We start from the raw sequence: 13738 nt of genomic DNA on the forward strand, positions 1-13738 counted from the left end.
CTCTCTCTCTCTCTCTCTCTCTCTCTCTCTCTCTCTCTCAGACCCACACACACACACACACACACACACACACACACACACACACACACACACACACACAGACACACACACTTGCAGCCACCTCCCTGCCTGGGCCCGCCCTCGCTCTCCATCTCTCAGTCACTGACTCACCTCACCCTGCCTGCCAGCTAATAGGTCCTGACTCATGTTATTCACAGTCTGTGAGTCAAGGGCAGCCTGGAGCACAGAGGGGGAGGCATACAAGAGACTCCCATCGAGGGGGGGGGGGAAAGGTGGGATGGCCTGTTACATGTTACATATGACAATCAAAGACAGGGAGGGATACAGGAGCAGCCGGCTGGAGGATGGGAGACATGTCAGAAGAGGATCGTTATCGGCTAGATGGAGATTGGAGACACATGTCAAGAGGGGGAAGGAGTGATGACAAAGCAGAATGAAAAACAGGATGGAGGGAGAGAACAGAAGAAAGGGTGAACCCAGGGAACGTATGAAGGAACAAGGCAAGGTGGGAGCTGAAGCCAAGTGTTTGTGATTACCAGAGGAATACCTTTTGAGTGATCAGATAAGTGAGCCATCAGCAGCATTTAACCGCTTAGCTGGACTAAAAGCTGTGTGCGTGTGTGCGCGTGTGTGTGTGTGTGTGTGTGTGTGTGTGTGTGCGTGCATGTGCACGTGCACGTGCGCGTGTGTGTCTTTACTAATGAAGTTATCCTCCTGAGTCCTTAGCTGATCTCAGAGCTGCTGAGATTCACTACAGCAAAGTGCTGCTGCAAGGCACAGCTATAGGATTGATGACTGCAATGAAATGCAAGTGTTTCTCCTGAGTAGCTCCTGTACTCTGCGCTTTGCTTCAGCACGCCACTTTACCCAGCAGTGTTTCTCCTGAGTAGCTCCTGTACGCTGCGCTTTACTTTACCCAGCAGTGCAGCAGTTGGTTTGAGTTCAGCTCAGTTACATTATGACACTCACTTTCTGCCCCGTCTTGTCCGATCTGACTTCTGCAATATCCCTTGTTCACTTGATGCCTGCATCCAGCGCTCCCACTCCTCTCTCCTCCCCTCTTCTCCCTCTGCTCTCCTCTCCCCTCTCCTCTGCTCTGCTCTCCCCTCTCCTCTCCTCTGCTCTCTTCTCCCCTCCTCTCCTCCCCCCTCCTCCCCTCTTCTCTCCTCTCTCCTCTGCTCTCTTCTCTCCTCTTCTCTCCTCTCCTCCCCTCTCCTCTCTCCTCTCCACTCTCCTCCCCTCTTCTCTCCTCTCCTCCCCTCCCCCCTTCTCTCCTCTCCTCCTCTCTCCTCTCCTCTCCTCCCCTCTCCTCTATCCTATCCTCCCCCCCCCCTCCTCCCTCCTCTTCTCTCCTCCCCTCCTGCCCTCACCACTTACAACACATCTGCTATGTCAGGGAAATCAAGCTTAAGCACTGCCCCAGCGTTCAGCCAGCCGTCATTCTAAAGACGTGACCAGCTAGCTGAGTTTCCTCCATGCCTCTGTGTTTTGCACATCAGGCTCAGCAGTATAGAGACATTACAGTCTCACTCTGGCCCTCAAACTGTGTTGTGATTTTTAGGTCTCTTCTACGCTGTTAGACATTAGTAGATTCCCACTGTGGCGCTTGACTATTTATAGGCGACGCGCTGCCATCCGGCATGAGGAAGTAGTGTGGAGACTACATTTCACTGTGGCTCTATTAAAAGGTACAGAGTGAGATGTCAGCAAAATCTTTACCTCTCTGTCTTGCGCTCCATATCATATTTTAGACCCAGTGGCCTGGCGGGTCATTTCAATCGCACTGAAGCAGACACCAACTTTTTTACATGGAGCGAGTGAAGAAAATTGAATTACGTTTGATTTTTTTTGTGTCAATTTTAATCGTTATTATAATTATGATGACGAAATATCAAGCATTTTGAAATGTCAGACTCTTATCCTGTCTCCCTCTGCCTCCCTCCTGCCTGCAGCGTGTCTGTTGCAGTCGGAGCTGGTGAACTACGAGAGGGTGAAGGAGTACTGCCTGAAGGTGCTGGGCCACCAGAGAGACCACTTCAAGGCCATGTACCGCGCCGGCATCGCCTTCTACCACCTGGGAGACTACGAATGTGCCCTACGCTACCTGCGTGACGCAAAGAACCGCGAACCCACAGGTCTGTTTGTTTATTTTGGCTTAGAAAGGCTTCAAAAATATGAAACAAATTGCCTTTTTGGTAACACTTTATAATAACTGCACACTATTATGCATTAGATAAATAATAATAATAATAATAATAAATACTTAATTCGTCATTTATAAAGCATTGTCCATACATTAATAAGCATTATTAACTAATTCAAAGACACAGTTGTAATGTATTGACTTGCACTGTATTTGACGATTATATTTAATCTCATTTATAGATGCTTTTTAAGGCATAGATAGACCTCACTTCGCTCACACAATTAAGTATTTACTAATACTTAACTAATGCTTATTAGTGTGCAGTTATTATAAAGTTTTACCGGCCTTTTTTTTTTTTTAAGAAGTCCATTCTTGGTGTGCTCCCATCCTATCTTTGTCCTTCATAGTATGTAATACTAGCAGCTATAGCCTTCGCTCGTCGCTCTGTACTTAGTGTCTGAGGTTAGGAACTAAGGAAGAGGAGCTCAGTTCCCTCTTCCTGGAATGCCCTATAGCTGATTTGTGCCTGGAAAATTGTATTACCCTTGGTGAATTTAGAAACTTTCTAAAAGACTTGGAAACACATTCAATAGGGAACTGTGACCGTGTCTACATTCTAGCTGTCTTACCCCCGATCAGTGCTGATAAACTGTACAATCAGTTAAATTCATATAACAAATGAGAGGCAGTATGACCGGAAGCACCACTATGTGAAGGTCTATATATTGCAACCAAAGTCACTTAATTATTATTTTTTACATCGAGGAGACGTAAGGTTCTAGCTTCAGTTAGATTGTTTTGATTGAAGTAAAAATGTAACATAGTGTTTCTCTCCGGCCTGCCGTCCTCTCACTGACCCCTCTCTGCATCACAGACACCAACGTGCTGCGGTACATCCAGCTGACAGAGATGAAGATGAGTAGGAGCGAACAGCGGGAACGAGAGAACAGCAAAGAGACCCAGGGCTAACCCTTGACCTTTTCACCTTTCCACCCCCGCCCCCACCTCTGACCTACGAATCAATCCCCCCCTCCACCTCCTCTCCTCTCCTATCGACCCGTGACAGCACAGCCCACAGACGAGACAGACCCAAACACCCGCCATCGATGGACAAGAACGGGAAACATATCAAGCGCTGTCTGTACCCCAAATCCTCTCTCTCTCTCTCTCTCTCCTTTCTCTCTCCCTCCTTTCTCTTTCCCACTACTTTAACGCCCCCTTCTCCCTCAGGTGCTGTGGTTCCCTTCTCTAGATGCAGACAGTCAATCTAACAAAAAAACTAAAAAAATGCTTTATTATACTCATATGAAACAGTCATTGTGGTGGAATGAGAAAAGGAGATTAAAAACATACGAATAAGGGACATTTGCGTAATTTAGTAACTGTTTTAAAAACGGGGGGGATGTATTTTGTTTCTGTTCTCTTGCTCTATCTCATTTCTCTAATCCCTCAAATTTTCTCTCTCTGTCTTATTTTGAACACTGACGAGAATGTCAAGGTTAGGAAGCGCGGCAATGTGGGGAGGAGGGGTGTGTGTGTGTGTGTGTGTGCGCGCGTGCGTGTGTGTGTGTGTGTGGAGGTATAAGCAGGGGATAGTGAGGTGTGTGTGTGTGTCACATATCAAGACCATACCCCACTTTGATTGTACATCCTCACTCAGGCCCCTTAGCCAGACTACGCAACAGACTAGCACAATAAATCTCTTGTTGTTTTGACATCGAGTAGCTAGTCGTCAGACAAATAGCCTGCCTCTATGCTCATTCTATCGCTCTTCTCTTGTATTTCTAATCTTCCCCTGGATGCCATGTATCTCCGTTTCCCGGACTGTTTTTCAATTCAAGGGCTAATTCAAGTGTTTGTAATTTGTCCTTTGCAAAGTTTATTGAGGTTTTGCTTTCGGTGTTCTTCATACTTAGTAGTGATCAGTTGTTAATAAGCAAAATGTGCGTGCGATCTTCCTCCATTCAAAGGAACAAAGCAAACAGACAGAATTCTCCGGGAGTCTTGCTGTTCTGCTGTCATCGGGTGTGCTGTTGTGGAAACTGTCTTGAATCTGTTGTCCAAAACCCCCTCCTGGACCGCGTGTTGTTGTTGTTGTTGTTGTCGTCGTCGTCAGGACTGTTGAAGCCCCTCCCTCCCCCCCATCGCCGCTCTCTGCTCTCCAGTGAATGATGTCACTATGGAAAATAGCCACTGGAATTAGAGTTCCATCAACCCCCCCCCCCCCCCCCATTGGATATGAGGTTCCACTCTGAGCTTTGCAGCGAGCTGGAAACTCTATAGCCAGAAATAGACTAATTTCATCGTTGCTATGCTGGAGGTCCAACCCTTTATCGCTACTGCTGAAGCTTCCCAGATATGGATTAACCCAGGAGACACTGAGCAGTGCTTAGTGCAGGGAAACAATCACATGCCTCTGTCCCGCCACTCCCTACCATCATCTTGGTCCAGTCAGCTTTAGTACACATCGACAAGAGTGTGCCGTTTGAGATTCCTTTCACGTATTTTGATAGATGCAGTATCTGTGTTTGCTAAATGTTAAGTTTGGAAAATTGTTCCAAACGTAGAATTGTTGTCTGTAAGGACAGATAATACACATTGGCGTTAGACAATACAACTGAGTACGGACACATACACACAATTTGCCACTGCTTCGCTCGCATCGACGATGCCAATATTGCTTTTGTGATAGATCTACCACAGGCATACGTCTACCTGCCCTGTTCTGAGGAACATTGGCTTGACCATTTTGTGAAGGCATGACCTTAATTCCCTCGTCTCTAATGCCATGAACCCCAGTCTCCTTCTTCCTATGTGCAAGCCCCACCTCCTGCATGTGATGTACGTACGGCTCCAGAGAAAGTCATGTCAGATCTATATGAGATAGGGATGGTATCTACTCTATTGCTTTCTCTCATGGCATGCTGCCACTAACCCGCTCTCTCATACTTCGATTTCACCCATTCTGCTCTTTAGAAATGCCAGAATGTGGAGACAGACCGAGGTGTGATCACAGTGGTAGAATAGGCATCGAATGAGAATCCTGTATGAAAAGGCTCCTTCGTCACCACGTGAATGAGGGTCACACCTGCTGCCTTGGCCAAGGCGGGCGATAAGAGGCGAAACCCAATTCCACTGCTTAGGAATCAACTGAAAAGGGATGGAAGAGAAATTCAAAGAGAGGTGCTGTAAATGATTCCCTCCCATTTGCCAGTGACCTGATAGGAGGGAAATAGGGACCTTAAGTATGTCAATGGGACTCTGGAGAGATGGCGCCATGCGTTGAAGAAACCAACATGATACAGAGGCTCCAGTGGAGGGAGAAGTAGGCCAGCATCAGCCCCAGTAAAACAGCTGCAGCTCCATCTCACTCTCTTGCAATGAAGAGATGAGATTATTTGGAACTGGTCATAGAAACTCTATGGGAAGGCTGTCTTCCTCACTCTAGATGCTCATCTCTGCCCTCTCCCTTTCTTTCTCTGCTTCTCTCTCTCTCTCTCTCTCTCTCTCTCTCTCTCTTTCTCTCTCTCTCTCTCTATGCCCCTGGTATCCCAGAGGAGCTAAATCAACAAACAACATTGAGGGACGGTGTCACCTGTAGGGTTGGTCTCCATGGCCGCCTGGGCTGAACGACTCACCCACGGGGCCCCTCGAGGATAGGTTTCCTCCCATGGTCCTCTCTCCATGGCACCATCTTGTTTTTGTCTCAATGTGCTAAGTTGTTCTAGCTCAATGTATACGGCTGTCTAGGGGAAACTAGCTGCACATGAAACAAGGCCCAGGTTCTGTTCTGGCTGCCGCAGCTCTACGTGTGACCGACTCTCTTGATAACTATTAGTAGGACTGACTCTGAAGCTGTTATTGTGAGCATAACTCGACCACACACTCTCTGTGCAAGTAGAGATGGAGACACCGATCTCTACATCAGTGTAGCTTTGAAAACAAACGACAAAAAGCACAACAAAAAAGAGAGATGGAAAATTAAATACTGGCTGTGTTATTTTTGCTCTTTCCTTTGATGTCATTTGAGGTAAATGTTTGTCAAAATGTCAAAGTAGTTTTTGTGAAAATATATGATACAATTGTACAAAAAAAAGGAACAAAAATGGGAAATTTTATGGTTGTGAAAAGCTTTACTTTACTGAATTACTTTATCACCGGAAAAGAAAGCAAGAGAAAGGAACACAGATTTCGCTAGCTCCCCCACAGAGCTGCTTTGTGACTGTGTCTGGATTTGTTGGTGTTTCTGTTGATGTCCCTTATTTTAGGGGGTCCACTCCAGAACCTGCTCAGAGTATGTGCAATGCCCTTAGAGAACCCTTCAAAATGACCGTTCATCCCAAGCGTCCATTTCTGGTGAGGGAACCGGTTACGCAGGAGTGGACGGGTTGTGGAGAACTCTGAGGAACTTCTTACTGTACAGAGCCGCTCTGCACAATGGGACCATCTCTATTCGTTTTTGCCTGTGTCGATCGACAGAGAGGGACCTGAACCTGGGGGCATCGTGGCTACGATATCCAATTTGCCACTGGGAGATTTGTCTGTCCATTCAGTGCTCGACACATCTAAACATCAGAGGCCATCGCTGGTCTTACTGAACTGCTAGCCTGGGAATGCACTATTGATTGGTAAATGAAGATTATGAATAAAGTTTCAAACAAAGAGGAATGTCGTCGTGTTGTGCCACTCAAATTAATTTGAGTTCACCTGAGTTAACGATTGAGTTGATGCTACACTAGTCTAGAAAGCTGATCAGAGGTATATTTTGGTTGATAATATTTGAAGAAATCATTACTGGTAATGATTTGATTTGATTGGATTGGATTTGACGGTTACAAATTGAAATACAATATACTGAACAAAGTACAGACACGGATCTCAAAGTAAATTAATTCAGTATCTAAAATATAGAGGATTCAGTCTGTAGTGTCATTATCAATCAAGGGTTCAAGCTACCATTATCCTATAAATAGAAAATCACTTGTTTTGACATCTAAATTTTGAATTTAAATTGTGGTGTGATGAACTGATAATAGACAATGCGTCTGTAGACTTAGGTACACACTGGTCAGTTCACATCTTCACTAAAATATTGAAATATGAAATATTGTGGCAAAAATGCTACTACACATATAAACCATCTCTTCCCCTTCTGCCTCTCTCCTCTCCCCATCTCACTTCATGCTGTCTGCTCTTGTACTAACACTACCAGGGCTGGGGAGCTTATTTTCATAACCAGAATATATTTACTCATGGTACTGTGGTACTGTACTGTACGGGTCGGAGTGTTGGACAAAAATCATCCTCCAAATGGCTATGTGATGCTCTCTTTGTCTAACTCTTCTCCACCGACCCACCCAACATCCCACGGTAGTAATCAGTCTGTCATGACTCACTGCACAGTTTAATGGCTCCCAGAGAGAGAGAGAGAGAGGAGAAGGCAATTGATTGATTGACAGGAGGAAAGAAAAATGGTGAAAAACAGGCTGGATGAGGTTGCGTGGCAGCTGAAAACAGACACTGGATTATTCACAGACAGACAATATAATATGCACATCACATGTTGTCTGTTGTGTTGGGCTCAGGGCTGTGAGCTTGCCATTCAACACTTACCCGACCTATTCTGCTGGGCTTCACCTCTCCCTTCCTCCTCGATCACTTCATTTTGAGGTCCATCATTGCTTTTTTCCCTTTCTTTGTTGTTGCTTTTAATAGCATCACCATGGAAGTGAGGTGTGGTTGCTAGGTAACTGGCTGGCGTCTGGAAAGGTGTTTGATCGGCGGTCACATTGACAGGCCGAGCAGTCGAGTGTGTGAGCATCTGTGTATTGGTGTGTCTGTCATCATCTTTGCATTCAAAGCCTGTGATGCTAAAAATAATATTACATCCTGTAGACTATGGCGTTCATACGGAAGAGGCCTTTCCTCGCTATAACGTTTAAAATTGAATCCAATATTTGATCATATACTCCATCCAATAACTGCTTTCTTTCTACATGAAATGCACCATCATCTGCCTTTTATGGTAAGCGAATGGTGAGAGAGGGCCTGTAGGAATGCATTGCCTGTAGGAATACCGTGCACTTGAAAGGGCCTTCTGCTGTGCAGTGAGATTATAATGACATCATAGGCCTCTCTGACGACATCTAGAGGGTTTTGTCTGTTACTGCAGCAGCCTTTGTCCTGCTGCTGCATGCATGGCACCATAGATATATGCATGGCACTGCCAGACGATCTTATACAGGAGAATAACATGGCACCCCCCGCCCCCCCCAAACAACAAAAAACCCTTCTTTTTCGTGACAGCTCAATTTGCATCTTATTTCTCCACAAAGTCACCATTCATTGTCAATGGATGGATCAGCCCCTGATTTAACATCCCAGTGAAATCACAAACACAACAATAGATTATGTAATAATAACACAACATGTAATACATTTTCACTTCATTATGTAATACACACCCGCATTTTGTAACAATCTGCCACATTTTGTAATAAATCGTGGTGGTTATTACAAAATAACCATCGTACAAAAGTGCAACTCCCGCATTTTGTAATAATAACCACTGCAATATTTAATAATGTATTAAAAAATGTGGTGTATGTTATTAGAGATTGCCTTTAAGCTTTGTATTACACAACCCGGCAGATTATTACAATATACGGCTGTAATCACATAATGGAATGAAAAGGTATTACATTTTGTCATGTTATTACATAATGCTTTGTTATACAAGGCTTCTCTCTCTCAGGTCTATCTTTTTGTAAAGATACAAGTTCACACTAAATGTTCCTGTCAGTTCTTAAGATGGCATTCCACTTAAAATGTTGCTCACACAACAAACACCTTTTTGTCGGGTATTACCTACATATGACAATCAAAAGACACCACTAGATCAGGATGTTCACCCCATAGAAATAAAACATACATAGCACAGACACTGAAGCATCTTTCTTGGTCTTTTATTCTGTCTCTCAGGGCAATCACTCTCACATTGTACACACTTATTCCTCATTTTAACGCAGAAATGTCACAGGTTGAGACTGGAGACAGCTGTACACGGATGTATCAGTAAGTAGTTTCCTAGGTTTTCCTTGGTTTTTGCCTGTGTTATATTAACAAATATATACAGATATCCCGGGAAGAGCGTTGTAATAACAATAATTAATTATTATTTCAATAATAACAACAAATTTTAATAAATACTCAGTGTTCTTAACCACACAAGGAGAATGAGTTCGGGCTCACTCTTCTACCTCTGGGATTGTCATCATCCCATACAAATAATAACATCCCACACACACACATTCGTATTCACACACACCCACACACACACATTCGTATTCACACACACACACACACACACACACACACACACACACACACACTCTCTCACCTACAAACACACACACACACACACACACTCTCACACCCGCAGAAATTTGCACAGTCAAGTAAATACCATCTGCAGTCAGGTCTAACTGTGCAGTTTAAAAAAAACAATATCAGTGGGCCATTTTCTCCGGCTCCTTACAGCAGCACTGCGCTCGTGCCCACCTTACAAAGACGACTCCAGACAACTAAACAGAGTTCTGCGTTCTGATTTGTCCACTTTGTGCCAAGTCCACTAGTTCACAGAAAGACAAACCAGTTGCACAACATGGCTCTTAAAGTGCCACTGATGTTCAATACAGAATACAGTAGGTGAGGGGATCATATCAAGCTTCCAAACAGTCAAAGATCAACATGAGGTTGAAGTTATTTATAAGAAATCAGGTAGTATTTACCCCACCCCCCGCCCACCCCCCCAGTGTTGCAGAGTGGATTAAATTCAACATTTCATTTTTTTTGTGGTATGATGGGGATTCATCCATACAGAGGCGTATCGATTGCTAGTGAGGAATGTTTTTCATTAAACGTCAAAAAGACAAAGAGATGAGAAATGTGTGCAGCAACCAGAGCGGCCTCGTTTCAAACAAGCGCTGCGTAGCACAGAAAATCATCTGCTCCTAATAACATGCACTGACAAACACCAGCACACACAGACAATCCATTGCGTTCGTCCGCACATGAGATAATGTGGAATATACACACAAACGGAAACACACCTGGTCTGACAATGCGATTTGCTAACAGGTTAGGAATGGGGTAAGCTTTGAGAAAATAAACTCTCTGTTCTTACTGTACAAGGCTGAGGATATATATAACCAGTCCACCAGTGCTGTGAAAAAGGCTTCTCTGTTCCTGCCTAACCCCCATACAGAGATGAAATATGAGGTTTTGGTAAAGGCAGAAAGTCTATGGGAAGGGGAGGTAATGAGAACGCTCTTTGACTGGCTAGTGACTAAAGAAGTAGTGGACTTCTTAGAGGTCTGACTACGGAGACAATGCGGGAGATATTTGTGTCCCTGCAGAACAAACGGCTACAAACGGCTACGCGTGCAAAATAGGAACAACGATGATACATGAGTGTATCACGTATAATTAATCCAGACCCTCTGTTTCCCGGGGGAGAAACGAAATGTTAAGGTCAAACGCTCCACAGACGAGACCAAAAGCAGCAGGCAGACGGATAGAAATGAACACTAAGCAGTGTCAAAAGGTGGCGTTCCGGGTCCTTCAATGGCTTTTTATTAAGGGTTTGAACTCCTATCGCGTCTCGGGGGGGAAATGCAACTCGGCCGTGGGTCACCGAGTAGTTAGCGATGGCTTCCGGAGGGAACATAAGTGCTGTGGGGAAGGTGGGCGGGTGTGCACCGAGAGTACAGTGAGCAAGGCTTAGAAGAGGGCTCTCGGACCCTTAGTGGTGTGTAGGTTCGTGGGCACTACAGGGAGAGGCTTGCTGTAAGGGCTTTGCATCGAGCCTCATCGGGGCACTCGTGTTGAAGGGCACACGAAAGGGATGGCTTCCAACAAGTGCCTACAAAACACGACAAGCAAGTGGGGCTGTTGCACATCAAGAGAAATTCAAAGTGTGCTCTTTCTGGGCTCAGACGTCAGTAGGCGTTCCTTGTTCAGACTGCGACAAGCCCGAGCTGCAATGTTCTGAAAATGGGCTTGTATGCAAACTGGTCCACTTGGAAATGTTCAGCCTCCCTCCGCTCACTAGGAGGACTGCTGTCCACAGAGAGCTGCAGCCTGCCGCTGTCCACACAGGGGCACAGTGCTGTCCAAACTCTGACCCTCCACGTCCATGTCCATCAAGCTCGGCTTTGTCGCGCTGGCGCTGCTGTCCCTGCTGTCCCTGCTGTCCCCGGAGCCCAGGGGGCTGTCGCAGCTGCTGCCCGGCGAGGAGCTAAGGGTCCGAGAGAGAGAGCCCAGCTTCCAGGGGTCGGCCCTCACCTTCGCCGGGGTGGGCCGGGGCCGGGGGGCGAACTCCAGCGTCTTGGGTCTCTCCAGGGGGCTGATGAGGCAGAGGGGATCCGGGTCGGGGATGGGCGGCGGCGGTGGCGGGGCGGGGGCTTTGCGGCGCTGGACGACTGGGAAGATGCTGCCGGGGTCAGGGAGGCGAGGAATGTCCAGGCTGTCCTGTGCGCCTGGAGGGTGACAGAGAGAGAGAGAGAGAGAGGGAGAGGTTGGTCAGAATGGTCAGATGATGACGCGTTTAACGTTGTAAAAAGCAGAGCTTAACCCTACATGTTTGTCTCTGACCTTTGTATGTTGCAAAACTGGGTGCTCCTGGCGGAGGAGGCATGGGCATGCTTCCATCCGATGGTGTCCGGCGATGTCCCAGAGTCTGGGCCCGGGGCCGTATCGCCCCGTCTGACGGGGTGCGTCTGTGCCCCCTGTTCAGGGCCAGGGCTGCAGAGACGTGGGTGGGAGTGAGCGACTGGTTGGGCTCCTTCTTGAAGCTCTCTGCCCGCAGGTCTAGGAGCGGGTTGAGGGAAGGGGGTGGAGGTGCCGCCGCGGGTATTTTGACCCCCGCCACGGCGGGCGAGGGGTAATCGTCCGGGTCAGAAGGAAGCAGGGACTTGGTGGAATTGCAGTCGGAGAGAGAGGACAAGGAGAGGAGTGTGACAGACGGAGAGGGGTCCAGGCAGGCCAGGGTGGAGTCATGATGGCGGGACAGGGACAGGGACAGGGTGCGGCTGGGTGGGGAGGTGCTGCGGCGGAAACGCCCCGTCCGCTGGAACAGACCCTCCTTCTTCTTACGCTGCTCCTCCCGGAGGTCCTGCTCGTCCTGGAGCACCTGCATTCACACAACACCAGGTCACATTAACATGCTATGTTTTAGTAGATCATTGAGATCATATCTTACCATGAAACAGCTAAATTACCAGGGAGAAGAAGAAGATTCAAGATTCAAGATTCAAGATTTTTATTGTCACTCCGTAGTACAAGTATCACGTGTGAAATTATTGTGCTGTAGACTCCGTTACAACATAGTGCAAAATGACAGGGCATATAGGTGCAGGAAAACAAGAGAAACAACAAGCAATAACAGTAAAACAAGCCAGAAACAGTGACATTCACTGCACATAGGTGCAAATAGCATAGACAAATTTAAACATAATTAAACATTCTGTTTGCACAGGTGCAAATAACATAGACAAAGAAGAACAAAAGGAGAAAAAACCCAGTAATCAGAGCAATATAACTGCTGTAATTTGGGCTGATTTGATCTTCCACTTTGTCTAGTGAGTGTCCTCATGTATCCTGCATTTGAAACATATGATACTATCTCACTGCACACTCACTATCCACTTTGTTGAGACAACAAGGTGCTGGAAACCTTCCACCTGGATCTTGGCAGGCTCGACAGTGTCACACAGCTTTTTGGCAGCACATTCATGTTCACCTCAGCCCATAAGCTTCTCTAGGTTGAGATCTGTGGGCTGTTCAGGCCACTGGACTCATGTCCCATCAGACTCCCGGTACCGGCTTGCTTTGTGCCGTGTGGTGCGTTATCCTGCTGGAAGTATCTGTTTGACAAAGGGCAGACTGTGGCCATGGAGGGATGTTCTTCTAAGTGGCTCAATGTGAGCCAAGGAAAACATTAGATTCAATCGCCACCAACTGTCGAAGGATCCATAGATTCGTGTCGTTTACACCCATTTTTTCATATCTGCCATCAGCATGTGTGAAGAGAGAGTGAGAATTGTCAGACCAAATCAATGTTTTCCCACTCTTCAATCATCTAGTCTTGGTGATGATTTTCCCGCTGCAGCTTCATCTTCCCGTTCTCAGCTGACAGGAGTGGAACCAGTGTGGCTTTACTGCTGCTGAGGTCCATCTGCTTCAAGGTCCGACAGGCTGTGTTTTCTGACATGACCTTCTGGACATCTCTGTTGTACCAAGCTGGTATTTGCCTTCTTGTGGCCTCTGCTTGTTAGCTTGAATGAATGTTGCCATTCTCGTCCAACCAATCAGAGGCATTTTGACCCACAGGACGGCCACTTCAAAGTTGCATAAATCACATGTGTTGCCCACTATAACACACACACTCAAACTGAAAGCTATGAACCCAGTCTGCATGCTTTATACTTATGTATAGAGACAGTCCCCATGTCTGGGAACGCCCATACAGGCTCTAGGAACGCCCATAATAGACGCTGGGTTAGCCTGGGG

General features: G+C 46.5%; 2 protein-coding genes across 2 annotated transcripts in view; one reads left to right on the top strand and one right to left on the bottom strand.

Annotated features, from left to right (window-relative positions):
• ttc9b (tetratricopeptide repeat domain 9B) overlaps positions 1–3136 on the top strand; it is a gene marked incomplete at its 3' end in the record, with an annotated part of 23980 nt that extends 20844 nt beyond the window's left edge. The window contains exons 2-3 of the mRNA XM_083636912.1: positions 1974–2156; positions 3042–3136. Of these exons, the coding sequence (XP_083493038.1) occupies positions 1974–2156; positions 3042–3136 (278 nt within the window). The remainder of the gene's footprint in view (positions 1–1973; positions 2157–3041) is intronic.
• A 7983-nt stretch (positions 3137–11119) lies between these two features.
• Positions 11120–13738, bottom strand: part of map3k10 (mitogen-activated protein kinase kinase kinase 10) — a gene marked incomplete at its 5' end in the record, with an annotated part of 35425 nt that continues 32806 nt past the window's right edge. The window contains 2 exons of the mRNA XM_083637931.1: positions 11120–11706; positions 11822–12359. Of these exons, the coding sequence (XP_083494057.1) occupies positions 11276–11706; positions 11822–12359 (969 nt within the window). The 3' untranslated portion in view covers positions 11120–11275. The remainder of the gene's footprint in view (positions 11707–11821; positions 12360–13738) is intronic.

This window comes from Poromitra crassiceps (assembly GCF_964638095.1).
Source record: "Poromitra crassiceps genome assembly, chromosome: 5".
Taxonomy (NCBI): domain Eukaryota; kingdom Metazoa; phylum Chordata; class Actinopteri; order Beryciformes; family Melamphaidae; genus Poromitra; species Poromitra crassiceps.